This window comes from Chiroxiphia lanceolata, chromosome Z, assembly GCF_009829145.1.
Source record: "Chiroxiphia lanceolata isolate bChiLan1 chromosome Z, bChiLan1.pri, whole genome shotgun sequence".
Classification (NCBI taxonomy): domain Eukaryota; kingdom Metazoa; phylum Chordata; class Aves; order Passeriformes; family Pipridae; genus Chiroxiphia; species Chiroxiphia lanceolata.
In genome coordinates this window covers 908,872-925,454 of record NC_045671.1, presented here as the reverse complement: position 1 = coordinate 925,454, position 16,583 = coordinate 908,872, and the positions used below count along the sequence as shown (strand labels likewise).

The window sequence follows — 16,583 nt, the reverse complement described above, 5'->3', positions numbered from 1 at the left end:
CACCTTCATGCTCTTTGAAAAGCAGCCTCATTTCAAACTAGACCACGTTCTTACCATCAGAACGACTTCTCAACTCATTTTTAATTCAAGTTACTTTCATATCCAAAACCTGACACCTCTTCAGGCAGAGAGGACATGGAGAATCATGGAGTCCCTGCTGCTTTGGTGTCTGAGGAGCCAGTTTACGCTGCTGAAGTTACCATATGGGCAGCCTTATGCTATTTTTGACTCATCCCCAAGTGAGCAGCAGAGCCACCAACTAAAGAAAAACTGTAAATTTTTTTTTTTTTTTTTTTTTTTTTTTTTTATGGTGGAGGAAAAATTTTTTCCTGTGATGTTGTTTCCCACAGGGTGCCTCACGAAGGGGTCCTGATGCTCAGATCCCAGCAGAAGGGAAGAACTCCAGTTTGCAAGCAAAAGAGCACTGGAACACTGCCCATGGCAACAGCACAAGGAAAGCTGGCCCAAGTGCACGAGGATGGGGTCTCTCAGTGCATCTGACAACCTCAGGCTGGTTTTATTCTCCAATTTCATGTTGTCAATGCCAATTTTCAAGAGTTTGCACTCAGTCTCACATCTTAATGGCAAACACACCAGGGATGCCTTGTGATATCTAAAAGTCAGCTCTTCATTCAGAGGGAGTACTCTTGCATACAGAGCAGAGCCAGAAAACACAAAACCCATGAAAATTCACTTAAAGCACAGGGACAAAAGAGAAGCATTAAACTGTTGGGTAATGCATGTTGGCTGTCAGGAACAAAAGGCTTTCAACAGCTTTGAATCCCCTGAAGATATGTATGCTGGGTATCTCCAATCTGATGGACAGGAGTGCTCTCTCCCTTTCCTAAAGCTTTTCAGTCCAACATGACTCAGATCCAGGCAGGACTTCATACAGAAGAGAATCAAACAAGGTGCTCCCAGAGACTTTGGGTCTCTTACACAACCCCTAAATGAGATGTTTCATGTCTCACCATGACAGTGACATGCTTATTAAGCTACTACCTACAACACCTAGTAGTCCTTTTGTCTCTTTGTACTTTAATGTTGCTGATATTCAGCTCTTGAGCGGACCTTGCAGGATTTCTTAGCCCCTTTGGTTTCCAGGGAAATATCTAGATTAAAGATAGGGAAAAAAACCCCTCCCAAGCACTGAAACTGCTGGAGATCTCAACCAGAAAAGAAGGATGGAGGTTGTAGCACTCAGAAATATGAGCAGACACACTTTGGCAGCCTGAGCACAAGAAGTGGTAGGAAGGAGCTGCTGTGAATGAGATGGGCACCCACCTGCACCCAGGCACCCATCTGTGCCCAGCTCTGGGGTTCCCAACATCAGAAGGTCCTGGAGCTGCTGGAATGATAACAGAGGAGGCCACAGAGATGCTCCGAGGGCTGGAGCCCTTGTGCTGTGGAGCCAGGCCGGGAGAGCTGGGGGTGTTCAGCTGGAGAAGAGAAGGATCCAGGGAGACCTGAGAGCCCCTTCCAGTGCCTAAAGGGGCTCCAGGAGAGCTGGAGAGGGACTTGGGACAGGGGATGGAGGGACAGGACAAAGGGGAATGGCCTTAAGATGAAGGATGGTAGGTTTAGATTAGATATTAGGAAGAAATTCTTCCCTGTGAGGGTGGGGAGGCTCTGGCACAGGTTGCCCAGAGAAGCTGTGGCTGCCCCTGGATCCCTGCAAGTGTCCAAGGCCAGGTTGGATGGGGTTTGGAGCAACCTGGGATAGTGGAAAGTGTCCCTGCCCGTGGCAGTGGAACTGGCTGAACTTTAAGGTCTCTTGCAACTTGGTGCCTGGTGCTTCCAAGGAATAGTGGGGTGGCATCTGTGCGTCTCCTCATCCAGATTTATCACCATGGAGGGTAAAAAAAGCACCTCCAAGAGTGGGATCATCCATCCTTTACCCTTCTCAGAAAGCTGCCCTATGCTGGAAGAGCAAACTGTGGAGGACAACAAAAGCAGACACAGCTGAGCCAGGAAAAAGCCACAGCACCAAGTCCTGGGCGCAGATTCCAGCATCACTGACTTTCTTTGCAAACCTGGCACATTCACACGCTGGCAACAGCCTGTGCTTGCCCTGCTGTGAAAGAAAAGCTGTTTTGATGAACAGCCTCATCAACCACATCTCATTCCTGTTCTCCATCTGCCCATTAAGCAACATGGTCAAGATATTCCCCAAAGTGTCGAAATGGTTGGCTGGCAGTGGATGTGGATTACTTGCCCTCCTTGGAGCGTGTTCAATTTGAAGTGCTCTTTTACCCAACAGAGCAGATCATCTTCTAGACTACTGAGTAAACCCTACCTGCTCTGTGAAGAAAGTTTAGGTGAAATTCTTCATGAAAAATGTATTTATTCTTCCTGCTACACCAGGCACCTCGTGGTGGGTACACAGCACGGCTGCCCCCTTTCCATAAACCACCCAAATCTGCAGCTGATGCAAATGCCATGGTTAACTTCATCTGCAATTCCTTGCTGTCACCCAAAGTCCCACTCCACGAGCTTTTTGTGTGGAACAGAAAGCAGCTGCTTTTCCCCAGCCTCCATCCTGCTTTGGGAATGATTTATTGCTGGCTGCGTGCGCGTCTGGAAGCAGCGCTTGCTAGAAAACATCTACATTTAAATGAGTTTTGTGGGTTTTGCCTTTTAAAACCCATTTGTTTAAAAGTAAAATGGAGGAAAAAGAGAGTTTTACATAAGATTATACTTAAAGAGAAAAACAAAGGCGTGGAGAGAGCTGTTGCACAGCAGTCAGTTCTGTGCTCTGTGTGATTTTTCCATCGGCACCCAAGGTTGAGTAAATGCCACCAGCCACTGTGCTCTTCACAGTTTGTTCAGCAGCAAAGAGCCTAAACTGGTATTTCTAACATACTGCTACTACTAAAAAAAAAGAATACATTCTGATATCACAGACTATTACAAGTTTGCCAGGGGATGAAAAGAGATGATGGAGGTCAAGGGCTTTTCTCACAACCTACTTTAACACAAGTGTCTAGGGAGGGAGCAGACAGGGAAGAGCTGGAAGTGTTAAGGCAATAAAACACATTTTAAACTGCTTCACAGAAACTATGAGATGGATCGGGCTTCTTTACACATTAATTTGAAGCTTTAAATTACTAAAAAGAATAACGATGTTCAAAAGCTTACAGTTTCATCTTCAAGTTTCAGCTGGAGGCTTTTATCTCCCTCTTTGTAATCCTTGACAATTTCTGCCGATCTCCAAACTTCATCAGGGTCAGGAATCCAAACCCTAGTGTACTGTAGAGGGGGGGGTAAGAAAGGAAAAGTTTAAATATGAGGAAACCTCAGGAAATTAAATGAGAAATAAATTAATTCTCTATTAATACTATCCCACACTCATTGTAAAGTCAGTGCAGCTAAACCAATGATTTCAGTAAAAAAAAAAAAGCATAAATTCCAGTTTTAGTTCTTAGAAGTCTGGTTTTCAGTCAAGCTTCTCCTGGATGAGGTGTATGCTGGCTTGTTACTAATCTAACAAAGCAAGGTAGAGCCTCGAGGCAAACCTGGAATTTAATTTCCCTGGGGAAAAAAACCAGCCTTCCAGAAGCTTTTATGAAATAACACAATTCAGCCCCAGCAGACCACACGCCAGGGTGTATTTGTTTTGCACAGAGCAGGACAGTTTGGTTCCCACAGAGCAAGCCCCAACCCAAACCCACTGCCATGGAGCAGGCAAAAGACGACACCAACGCCAGCTCCTTCGGTTGGAGGCAAACCTGCAAACAGGCTTCAGGGCTCCAGGAAAATGCAACATTTAACCTCTTTTGCCACCAAAATCCCCAAGGCAGACCTGCACAGCCCAGCCAAAGTGTGCGTGAAGGGATAAAACCCAAGTGTGAGCAGCACACTCTGGGCCACCACACCTTCTGCTAACGAGATTTAATCGCTTCTGTGATGCAGAGATTCTGCCCAGGCTGCATAAAAACATCCCCTCATGCTCAGCAAGTAGCCACTGCGGTGCTGAGACCTCCAGGACTACTTCTGGGAGCTGGGACGAAAGTCCTGCAGGCCAACCATAAAACACATTCACCCCCACCCATGGGTTTCCCCTTGCCCTCTACATCCGCCTTTCTTTTGCCAGAGCAGTTTTCCTGCATGCAGTGCTGCCAGGGCAAGGTCCTGAGAACGAGGAACCCCAATTTGCTTCATCTTTGCATCACAAATCAGGCTTTGGTTGCTGTCCATGGACCCACAAAGCCAGCCCGACGCTGGACTCAGACAGCCCAACACAGGAGTCGATGGGAACACCTCAATTGTCACTAATTTATTGGTATTTGGGGGGCATGTCTCCTGCCTGTTGATTGAAATAAGAACCATATAACCTTATTCTTACTCCAAACACAAGGGGTTGGGGGAGATTCCAGAAAATCCAAAGCACCAGAGCATCAAAGGTAAGTTTTGACCTTTGTCTTAAAACCAAACCCAAGCACATGACGGCCAAGTAACATTTTGTAGCAGCCCACGAGCTAAAACAGCAGTGGCCACCATCTGACAGTCTGCTCTGCAGCTGAAAAGCAATGGATTTTTTTATATGTATCACTTGTAATTATTTTTAGAGCTGCTCAATAGCTACAGCAGCAGGAACCTTTAGATGTTATTGGAGCTACACAATTGTATTGCCAGAACAGCATTTTTACTATGAAGCGAATTAATAAATAAATAAATAATTTTTTCCCCCCCCTCCTCATCACACCAGCTCTAGACCCCATGAGCCTTCAGTGCTCTCCCCACCACGAGGAAGGGAGGCTGCAATGAGGAAGGAGCTGGTTCAGGACCCCCAGCCCAATCTCCATTGTCCCCTCCAGCAAACAAAAAGAGCTGACACATCCCTGCAGCATGGCCAGGAACCCCATCTTTGGCTGGCCCTTGAAAGAAGAAGTAGGTGCAGCTGGCAAGATGACAATGCATCACTCATCCTTCCTCACCTGCTTCTCCAGACTCCGAGACTACAGAAAGTGCTTTATAGACCATTCCTGCAGCTCTCATCCCTCTGCAAAGCACTTTGCCTGCTCTTTCATCCCCACCACTGTGGATTCATCCAGTGCCAGCTCTCTCCTGGCAGAAGAGAGATTCAGACATGCTCTAGAAATGCCCAGAATAGCCAAGGATCAGGATGTACCCAGCTCAAGGCAGCTTCAAAGACAAGATGTTGCTGGTCTTGGCAAACCTTGCAAATTCTCCACCTGCACACAGGGCTGGGCTGAGCCATGGACCTGCCTGGACAGGTGGGTGCAGACAGAGACACGCTGACCCCAAAGCAACCCAAAAACCACAGTGGTGCTTGTGAACGTTTTGGTAAATGAAATTTGGGTGCACCTCCAGCAGCAGTAAGAGGTCACAGTGGTCATCCTCAGCAGTTCATCACCAGCCATGGCCAGGAGCCACCCAAGACCCAGGTGTGACAGGAGGCTCTGAACTGCTGGTAGAGGGTGGCAGCTCTCAGCATCCACTGCCCAAAACCCGGTGGTGGGAGACTTCATACCCCATCAGCCACCCTGACCAGAAAACCACAGAATTTTAAAACTGATTTTCCAGGACTTTGTGTATACACACACGTGCAAGGGCTAACACAGTACAGGGGGCAACAGGACAGAGATGTTTGCAAGGCCTCAGGAGCCCTGGGGGCCACTCGGTCCTCGGCTGTGAGATTCCAAATGTGATCAAGGTCTCCATGCTCTGAGCGCTTCCCATCCTGCTGAACAGCCAGGGGCTGCTGGAACAGGCTGCTATGAATGCATTTCCCCAAGCATCTATAATGCTGTCCTCTCGTGCGTGCACACACACGCGTCCGAGAAGGGGAAGACTCTTATTACATTTGTTCTGTTGTGCTTTTCCACCGTCCTCCCCTCCTTGCTGTGCTCCAGCAGAGACACAAGTGCTCAGCCCTCCAGGCAGGGCAGGTTGCTGTGTAAACCCCCACCCAAACCTCCCTTTTGACCCATAAATCCCAAATATGTCCAGCACAGCGCTGGAATAAAAGCACTTTGTCATTGTTACATCTTTACAAGGAGAGCTTTAATTAAAACCTGACGAGGCTTGGAGGCAGCCCGTGGTGGGGGCACCTGGAGCACTACACTCATCCCTCCTGCATTCCCTGCCTGCAACCTGCTCCCTCCAAAGTGGCTTCACACACCCTATATTTGCCAGTTAAATCCATAGAGATAGAGCCACCAGGTCACCAAAAACAGCAACCCTGGCAGCTATCCACCCAGGCAGGAGGAGAGCATCCCTGTGAACCCCTACTTCCATAGTCACTCTTGGTCTTCTGGAGGAGCTTGTTATAAAGGAAAAAGGCAGGTGGATCCATCTCAAAGCCCTGGGAACAAAGGATTAATTGACTTTAGGCTCGGCAGACACAACCCTGGGCAAACCACTTAACGTCCCAACACTCCAGTATCTCCATCCATTTTCTCTTTTTTTTTCTTTAAAGAAAAACATTTTCTTCAATCCTCGAGGATGCCTTTAAATGATGTGTTAAAATTAACTGGAAATAGCTCTGCACGCTCAGCCTCTCAAGAAAAAAAAACAAAACAAAACAAAAATTCTGGTTCACTTTGGGTCTTTTTAAACCAGATCCCCAATAAAACTAAAGCCATGCTCTTGAAGCCTCATGCCTTATTCTACTCATCTTAAGCAGAATTTAATAAATTCAATCCCCACCTCTTGATTTGATTTAGATTTTAGCAGGCTGCCGCTGTGGATGCAGATTAAAACCAACATCAAATTAGAAGAGGTAGGTCTTGTTTTACTGTTTTGAAGCCCTTGGTGCTGGCCAGAGGCACTCCCAGCAAGCTCCAGGCAATGTGCTTGGAGGATGCTCCATGAAGGGATGTTGGTCTGCATAGAAGGAGTTACAACTGTGGGGAGAGAGTATAATTTTCATTACATTAAGAAAATTGTATAATCTTTCATTATGCAATAAGTATTAAAAATTAGCTATCTCGGTTTAGTCTGGGCTGTTTGGTGGTTGCAAGTCTTTATGGCAAGCTTGAAGTCAGCAAAATCCATGTTTATTATGATTGGGTTTTAATCCCCTGAGTTATTTCAGGAATGGCAATGCTCACAGCTGACCCTGGGAAGTTTTCATTGCTCCTGAGTCAAAGGCATTTTGCCAGGGACAACCTTCCAACAAGCTGCAGATAGAGGGAGGGCACAGCAGAAAACCCACAATGCTGGCAATACAACAGCACCAACCACCTCACAATTAGGAATTCAGTAATAGAGATTAAGATTCAGCATCTCCTTACAAAGACTTCCACACTGGTTAAGCAAATCTTATGAAAGGACTCTAGTAGAAACCACAGACAGTGACTTGTCAGAAACCCAAAGGTGAACACAAAAATGTCAACTAGAACGAGGTGGAAATTGGGACAAACCTCTGTATATTTTTCTCTGTAAAGCAAGCACTCTTCCACCTTTACCCCTTTGTAGCAGTCTTATTTCCAGCCTCATTCTGTATTGTTCAGTGGCGCAAGCATTGCTGGATGATTTGAAGAGGGGAAAAAAAAATGCATACAAAAGAAAAACCAGCACGAGCTTCAGCCCTGACCTCCCAAGAATACACATGCAGCACGTGAATGGTTAAGCAGCTTACACTGAAACAGTCCAGTAACTACCCCCCCAGCTCTCACAGGCTATCTGTTACTAAAATCAAAGTTTCCCCAAACTGTGCTCTTCTCAAGTAAGAGGAAAGCACAAGCTGTACTTTAAATTAAAACGTTGTCATACCACACGCTCTGGATGTAATTTTTCTTTCCCTTACTTTTTCTTTAAACTAGTACTAAAGATCCCTCCACAGAGATCATTTAAAGAGGATCTTGCAGTTAAAAAAAAAACAACCCAGAGGACTTTACTTCCTTACGGCATCCCCTTCCAGCTCTGCACCAGATCAAACAAACTTCTCTGCATCAATTTGCGCTGGGGGTGCAGTCCTGGGCTGAATTGGAGTCACCAGCACACGTGTTTTTGCCCATCCACTGGCACTATGCCCAAGGCAGCAGGATCCCACGTCCCCCACAAGTTACAGGTGGCTGCTTACGGAGTTATGTAGCTGTGGTAAATGTGTTTGTGCAAACCGCTGCGCCTGTCAGCGCTGGCAAGAGCTGCTTAAAGGGTGCTGGCAGGAGGGAGCCATGGAAAGGCACCAGCTCCAAGGCTCTCCCGGGTGCCCTGCAGCCTTAAAATTCCCTTCTGCCCCACTTGGCAGTGACTCAAGAGAAAAATCTGCTTTGCCTGTGGCGCAGCGAGGCACAGGTGAGGTGCTTTGACAGCAGGGCGAAAACCTCTCCATTAAGGGACTTGTGGATCATTACCTTTTTTATTATTATTTACAATATTGAATATAGAGGCAGATGGCAAGCCATAATCCTCCCTTTCCCATCTTCTGATTGAGATTTTTCACCTCAGGAATGATTTCTCCCCTGCCTGGCAGACAAGCAAAGCCCATATTTAGGTCAGAGCTCCCTAAGCTGTGACATGACTCCAGGACCTCCTGACCTCTGTATCTCACCCTGGTTTGGCTTCTCCACTTGCTGCTGGGTACCACCAGCTGGCAAACCCTCACAAGGGGCAGGAGGGGATGGCAGAGGCTTTCACTGCTTGGTACAGAGAGGGTAAGAATGTCCCTGTGTTGCACATCTCTCCACTGCCCAGTGCCAGTACTTGATGCTGGGAAGACACACACCAGCCCAGCAGCCCTGACGACCCCAGAGGGCATCTACTCACAACACGGACCTCTGCTAGGAAAAGATCAACTTCTTCCTCACTCTAAAAACCCGAAAACACTGAAAGGAGAGGTTACGACTGGCAAATCAGTGTTTCGACTCACAGCAGGGGATGTACACTACAATAACACCATGCTCAAGGGGTAGGGAAAAAAAATAATAGGGTTTTACTTCTTAAAAAGCACAAAAAACATCATTTTGAGCTACAGAATGCAAGTGCTAACCTGCTGAAAGTGTTCAGTGCAAAGGGAAAGAGAGTGGCACACTGCAGTAGAGTCTCTAATTCTCCAACTTGAGAACGAGCAATCTTTGTGTTTCCCAGGCTGATAAAAACACACAATCTCAAGCAGCTGAGCCAAGGGAGGTGAGCATAACCTACACCATCCCTCACATTCTCTACCATCCTCATGCTATCAGCCTGGATAGACGGTCCCAGGAGAAGCACACAAAGGCACACTCAGACCTCGCCCTGTTTAGGGCAGGGCTCCCAAATCCTGGGGAGCATCTCCCCGTCCCAGACGGCTACAGGGGTGCCTGGCTTTGAGCTAACAAAGCATGTGCTTTGCTGATGCCTCCTGGGTACAGGGATATTACCCTCTCCCCCTGAAGAGATGTCACGCTGATGGATGGCTCCAAGTCTCCCACCAGCACTCAGTTCACTCTGTTTCTCCTTGCAGAATTTTACTCCCCTGCCCAAATTAACTCAGATGATGATTTGCATAAAGTGTCACAGCAGCTGAGCAGTACTTGGACAAGCAGCATCTGCAGCATTTATCCACTGGCTCATTAGCAGCATCTCTAATGAAGGGGCACTAAAGGTCTTCAGTTCATCACTGCACAAACTTCATGTCACCAAAGGCAGACAGAAAACTGGCACCAAGCAGAGTGGGGCTGCAGGCAAGCCCTGACACCAGGATAGGAATACTGGGGGGTACACTTGAAGCCTTTACTTAATTAAGCATGATTTTCAGGAAGATTTCCAAGACTAATCAATAGTCTTACATGTAACTAACAGCCAGCTCATGTATTCCCATCCTCTCCCCTGCCACTTCTTCCGTGGCATCTCAGCATTGCTCGTTACTGCAGGTTTAATTAAGAGTGACAAGTTCAGCATCAAGGTCTTGAGTGCACACACAGTCCTGGTCTCTCACTGCAAAATTCCTCTTGCAGTAAGTCACTAGATGTTGCAAAACTAGGTAAAGACCCAGGTGCTTTGGGACAGTGCAAATAAACAGTTTGGTCTTAATTTGGAGTATAAAAAGCAGTCCCTCCTGGGCTGCGGAGCGACTCACTCGTGGGCTGCAAGACCAGGATTTACTCTGGGCAGTGCAACAACTCTTGTATTTTCACTTTGCCCCTCTACCCTTTCAAAAACAACAAGACCAAACCCCTCTGCCAGGGTCAGCAAGCCTTCACCCGCAGGGGCTGTGCACTGTCACCTGCACTGCCACCATCCCACAGCAGCCCATCATGTTCCAGAAGGAGAGCTGTGCCCAGTTAATTGGAGCTGGCAGCACCTGAGGTCTCTCTGTGGTCCTTTCCAGCCTTGGATGAGGTTGAGCACAGGAGCCCTTGGCCTTTGGTTGCTCTGAAGCAGCACTGGAGAAGGCTGAGGGCTGGCAGCGAGGACACACCCAGGAGCCTGATGAAATCCCAGGGTACAAGGCAGGGCTGCTCCTCTGGGTATTTAAGCCTGGATTTAAAGCATGTACTCCATGGGAGAATTTAGCAAACCCTGAAAGGGCCCTGCAAAACTTAATATTCACCAGTATTAGAGCAGCACTACGAGATGCCAGCCACCAGTCTGCTGGTGGGAATCCTCTCCCCAGTCCCTGGGGTTCCTCAAGCAGGAGATCACCACCCCACAGACAGCACTGAGTAGCTCTATCAGGCCTGGCTCAGCCCTGCAAAGCACCATTTGCTCTACAAGATGCTTACCATCACCATCCATCCACTGTCACACTGACAAGAAAGAGGGATGCTCTGCAACCCCCCCTAAATCACTGCAGAGCCCCTGGAGGAGCACGAATGGCCTGGTGACAAAGCTGACCCAGGTAACGATGCACTTGACTTGCAGATCCTCTTGCAAGAACTGTGGGCATCAGGGCAGCAGCAATTTGGAGCAGGGGGGGGCTCAAAGCCTCTTTCCCAAGCATCTCCCCTGGTTCCAGAACCCATAGGATGCTCATGGCCACATTCTAGCACCACCCAGCTGACCCAGCTCCTCCAGCACCCCTTACCTCCTCTTACAAGCCATTGATTAAAAAAATCAGCACATTGGACAGGATCATGAAAAAATCCTCGACCCAGGATGAGTCCCATGGTCCTAACTCAGCCATGCAGCCAATTTTTTTCATTCCAGTAATGGTTACTGGAGTTTTACAGACTTTTTTTCTTTTTTAATTAAAAACCCCACGCAGGGGCCAAGTGTCTCCGTAGCATGACTTGCACCAAACAGCCTGTCATATTGCAAAAGTGAAATCCTTTCAGGTTACTTTCTGCAAATCCCTGTTGATTGGCATTAATTACACTTCTCTCACGTAATTCTCAATTAATCAAAACTTTAACCTTGTCTTTGTCTTCCTGTTTTCCATCCAAACTCCAAGTGAGCTCCTTGATGAACATAAGATGGATCCAAAACATGCTCTATATACACCATGTACACCTGACTGTTGATAAATAGTTAAAAACGGCCTTTGGGTTTAATTAAGTAGTCAAAAATGGCCTTTCACCCTGGGTTTTCACAGTCCTCTATCTATAACGCAACCTTGTGATGCTTTAGGGAAATTAATCAACATGTTCACTTCCCAGTGCAGTGACCACCCTCTGTTACATGATTTTATACGAAAATGGTCCTGGGAGGAGCCCGGCTTGATGGTGCAGGGATGCAGCCAGGGGACACCAGAGCTTTCAGCTAAAAATACTAAAAACAGCATCTGGTTTTTGGCTGTAATTGTGGCGACACCAGTGACATTCACAGGGTGACAAGCACCTCCCAAAATTCAGGGTGCACAGCACATCAAACTCTCAGCCATCCTCCCCACTGGGCACCACTGTGCCCAGACAGCACCACCAAAATTCACCTTTAATTGCAGTGCAAGCTCTCCACCAGACTGGATTTTTAACCTTATTAGAAAGTAGTAATTGGATTAATCAACCTGTGTAGTTACCCCTCACATCTCCAGAACTCATGCGTTAAAAACCCTCTTGGGACATCACTCATGCATACATAATTCAAAGGGGGGTTGAATTGAAGTTCTAGGACATTTTTCCAGCGTTTTCCAACCAGAGGGGTGTGCTGGAAACACCCCCGGGCCACCTCTGCATCATTTTCATTGCTGAGCAACTGAAGGAAAACAAATTGATTACCGAGGATTTAAACAGGCAACATTTTACCAGTTATAATTAAAAAATTCCAGCAATAAGGTCTGTTAGCAAGGAGACATTAAGACACCTGGAGAACGGCACCAGTGAGCTAGACACAAAGCTGGAATAAATATGTTTAATTAAAATAACTGAAGCAGTGAACAAACACTCATACACCCCCAGTTGCTTAAGAATGGCAGGGCAGAGAAAAGGTCTCCTGGAGGGAAAAGCTGCTCCTGCACTTTCATACAATGATAGAATGGTTTGGTTTGGAACCACCCTCACTGCCAAGAATTTCTTCCTCAATCTCTTTTATCTCATTGCAGTAATTTCTGGGTATTTGGGAATGTGATTTGTACCTGGCTCTGCTTCTCCCAGGACATCCACGTGCCAGACCTCAGATGCACACTTGGATGGTGAGTTACTTCATAATAATTTACAGATTTTGTCTCTTCTCCCCAGTGAGACATTGAAAATAAGTATGATCTTGCAAAATCACTAAACTGAAATTGGCTTAAAACATATCACTGAGGAAACTCAAATGAAAGGAGGTTTTAATATATAAATATTTTTAATTTGTAAAATGGAAAGTACAGGATGGCTGGACAGTCACCTACATTTTTTTTATTTCCTTATAATTTTAGATGTCCAGCTAAAATACTGAGATTTTGGCTCTCCAGATCTACCAGCACTGATATCCTGCAGCCTCTTGTTTACACCACACAGCAACCCCCTGGAAAACCATCCCCTAAATCCCATATCCAATCTCCTCGAACAGATGTAGGAGAGAGAAAAGTTTAAATAAGGAGGGATGCAGGACAAACCAGCTCCATCACCTCGTGAATCCTGAGTTTCAGGAGGTGATGCTGTTAGCAAAACAGCATTTGTGTTCTGCAGGAAGGGCTCAGGGAAGGAGATCAACGTGCAGAAGACTGTCCAAGTGGCAAAAGGGTTGCAAGAAGGGCACAGGCACCCACAAAGTAAAATTAAAATAAAATTTAAAAAATAAAAATAAAAATAAAAATAAAAATTAAAATAAAAATAAAAATTAAAATAAAAATTAAAATAAAAATTAAAATAAAAATTAAAATAAAAATAAAAATAAAAATTAAAATTAAAATTAACACACACACACACAAAAAAACCCAAACAAAAAACACACAAAAAAACCCACAAAACAAAACAAAACAAAAAAACCAAAATCACAACGAAAAAACACTACCACACCACTAAATGCATCTTTTCTAGCCTTCACCTTCAGGATTGAATTTCTCCCCTGACTTGGCAACATCCCCTGTGCATTAGGCAAATCTAAGGTTATCTCTTCCCCTCGGAAGGGCGGGTGCCCCAGCTGCACATGAACACACAGATCAAACAACAAGCTCTCATGAAATACTGAAGTGCCCGTAGAACAAAACAGCCCAATCAGTAGGGGAAAATAAAAATAGATTTAAAAAAAAAAAAAAAGGGGAAAAAAAAAAGGGAAAAAAAAAGCTCTCTCAGCCATTGGGTGCTGCTTCTGCCTTCCCCATCCCCACAACAAAGCCCCTCTCTTGCGTGTCTCTTGCACAAGGCAACGTTCATATCCCAACAGGAGAGGTATTTACCCATGTAAACATCCCTCCAGGAAATGCAGTTCCCATCCAAGGGATGCATTTCCCTTTGGGAAGGACAGGCATCTATGGTCACACTGCAGCTGATGCCACTTGCCTTGAAGCCCCACCAGCACGGGCCGAGGACTAAACCTGTTTCAAGGTTTAGTTACACCTACTCTTACCACACAAAGTGTGTGTGTGTGAATTATTATTAATTATAAAATAAAAGGCAGCAAAACACATGAAAATACACCCTGAAGTTAAAGCAGTTTAAGAGTGCATGAAGACAACTCAGGAGAGATGTAGAGCATCTCACTCAAGTTAGAGCCCAACACTAACTCAAATCCATCTCCACCAAACATTGCAGTGTGACTTTTCTCTCTCCTCTAGGGAATGCTTTGTTAGGCAGATGAATAAAACAAGGGGAAGGAAAATAAATTGAAGAAACACTACATTATCCCACTTTAGTCTGTTATAAAAGCAAAGCTTTTGCAAACTGTGCTGCTGCCAGTTCCCAGCTCAGAATGTCCAAAACAAAAAGTTTCTTTCTGCCCTTTCTAACAAAATGGTCAGTCCCAACAGCTGAGTTCCTTCAAAATCCATGGGCCAGTGGTTGGATGGGGCCACCTGAACCTGTGTGGCTGCTTTCAGCCACTGCCATGGGCAAACCAGCACACATGACAACCCACAGCATTACTCACATTATAGGTTTGCCCCACAGAACCTCCAAATCATAGAATCCCAGAATCCTTTAGGTTGGAAGAGCCCTCTAAGATCATTGAGTCCAAGTGTTCCCACAGCATCTCCAAGCCCACCAGCAACTCACGTCCTCAAGTGCCACATTCACACGGCCTTTCAATCCCTCAAGGGATGGGGACTCCACCACTGCCAGGGCTTAAGTACCCTTTTCCATGAAGGAATTTCCCCTAAAATCCAAATGCATCAGAAGAGGCATTAGAGGTCATGCATATCCACAGATGTAGCAGGGATTTAGGACTGTCTCTGAAGGGGACGGATCTACAAAAAGCAGAGAGCTGCTGAAGCAACATGCCCCCTTCACAGCTGCTCTTTATTTCAGATGCCTCTGGGCAGCAGCAGGTCTTTTCCCCTGTCCCACACTGTGGTGAAACTAGATGCTGCTGCAAACTTTCAAACGGGTATTTTTAGATGCCTTAAGGAAAAAAAAAAAAAAATCCCTGTTTGGATCAGTGCATCTGGCCATCATTTATGGCCCTCCAACCTGGGAACAACATACCAATGTGTCAGTCCTGGGAAATGCCAAATTGAAGGTTGTGTTGGGGCTGCCCACACACTGTGGTATTTTATCCTTCAACTTGCACATTTGAAGGCTCTTTCAAACTTACTGCCCCAAATAAAGACAGTTTTTCAGACCTAAAACCACGAGCACCCCTTGCTTCTAGAGGCATCCCATTCCATGATCACAGAATCACTAAACTCCCAAATGGTTTGGTTTGCAAGGGACTTTTAAAGATCATCTCCTTAAAGATCATTCCAGCCCCTGCCATGGGCAGGGACACCTTCCACTAGCCCAGCTTGCTCCAAGCCCTGTCCAACCTGGCCTTGGACACTTCCAGGGATCCAGGGACAGTTACAGTTTCTCTAGGAAACCTGTGCCAGGGCCTCCCCACCCTCACAGACAGCAATTCCTTCCCAATATCCCATCTAACCCTGCCCTCTGCCAGTGGGAAGCCATTCCCCTTGTCCTGTCCCTTCATCCCTTGTCCCAAGTCCCTCTCCAGCTCTCCTGGAGCCCCTTTAGGCCCTGGAAGGGGCTCTCAGCTCTCCCTGGACCCTTCTCTTCTCCAGGTGAACACCCCCCAGCTCTCCCAGCCTGGCTCCAGAGAAAGGGGCTCCAGCCCTTGGATCATCTCCTCTTCCTCCATGTCCTTCTGATATTGGGGAGATCATTTTTGACCAGAGAAGTCATGCCCTAACCTCTGTCCCTCCCAGAGTGTGGGGATGAGCAGTGCACAGGTGCCTTCCAACCTAATACCATGCCCACTCTCTTCACTCACCAGCCAGGCAGGCTACCAAACTCCAACAGTCTTTGCCATCATTCCAGTTTCCCTCCTCCCCCCCGTGGCACCTATCACCTTGCTCACTGCTCCCTGATAAGCCTCTTTCTCCCTGCAAGGACGGTAGGGAGCCCTTATCAGAGCATTATTAGAGGTAGTGTCAGAGCACAGCCTCTCAATTCCCAGCCACACTGGAATAAGACCCACTTTCTGTAAACAAATGGTACATTTGGAACTGCTTTAGCAAGGGCAGAGACTCCAATGTGAGAGGAGCAGGGTCTATCAGAGCATCAGAGGGGTGGATTCAACCTCCGAAAGGCAAATATTTGCTTTCCGCTCCTCTCCCTTGTCCTCCCCGTGCTGTGTTTGCAAAACAGCCTCACTTCCACCTGCAAAGCTAAAGGACGGCTCCAGCACCGACTGCATCACGCTGGAAAGCCACATGCCAAGCAACTCTGCAGAGCAAATCCAGCCTGGGCCAGTGCTCTCCTCCTGTTGGATTTTCCTTGATGCTTTCAGTCATTCACTTCAGTCACCGGAGAGGGACTTTGGACAAGGGCCTCGAGTGACAGGACAAGGGGGAGTGGCTTCCCACTGACACAGGGAGGAAATTCTTGCCTGTGAGGGTGGTGAGGCCCTGGCACAGGTTGCCCAGAAAAGCACTGATGGGCACAGCACGTCCACAAAGTGAGCTCGTTCAGACTGCCAGCTCTGATGAGAAACCCCAGGGGACTGGTTTTCACAACAGCCCTTCTCACGGGAAAGCAGTTTAACCTGTTTAAAGGGCATTTTATCCTGTTCTCAAAGGACGTTTCCCCTCTGTCCAGCTACCAGCAAAGCACTGTCAAAAG

The 16,583-nt window shown here is 46.8% G+C and overlaps 1 protein-coding gene across 5 annotated transcripts in view; it reads right to left on the bottom strand.

The window, feature by feature from the left end:
• MYO5B (myosin VB) overlaps positions 1-16,583 on the bottom strand; it is a 144,551-nt gene that overhangs the window by 113,199 nt on the left and 14,769 nt on the right. For all 5 annotated transcript variants that reach the window (XR_004354496.1, XM_032675593.1, XM_032675595.1 and 2 more), the window contains exon 2: positions 3,139-3,249. Coding sequence is in view for 4 of the 5 variants with exons in the window: in XM_032675593.1 (XP_032531484.1) it covers positions 3,139-3,249 (111 nt within the window). In the remaining variant the exon portion in view is untranslated. The remainder of the gene's footprint in view (positions 1-3,138; positions 3,250-16,583) is intronic.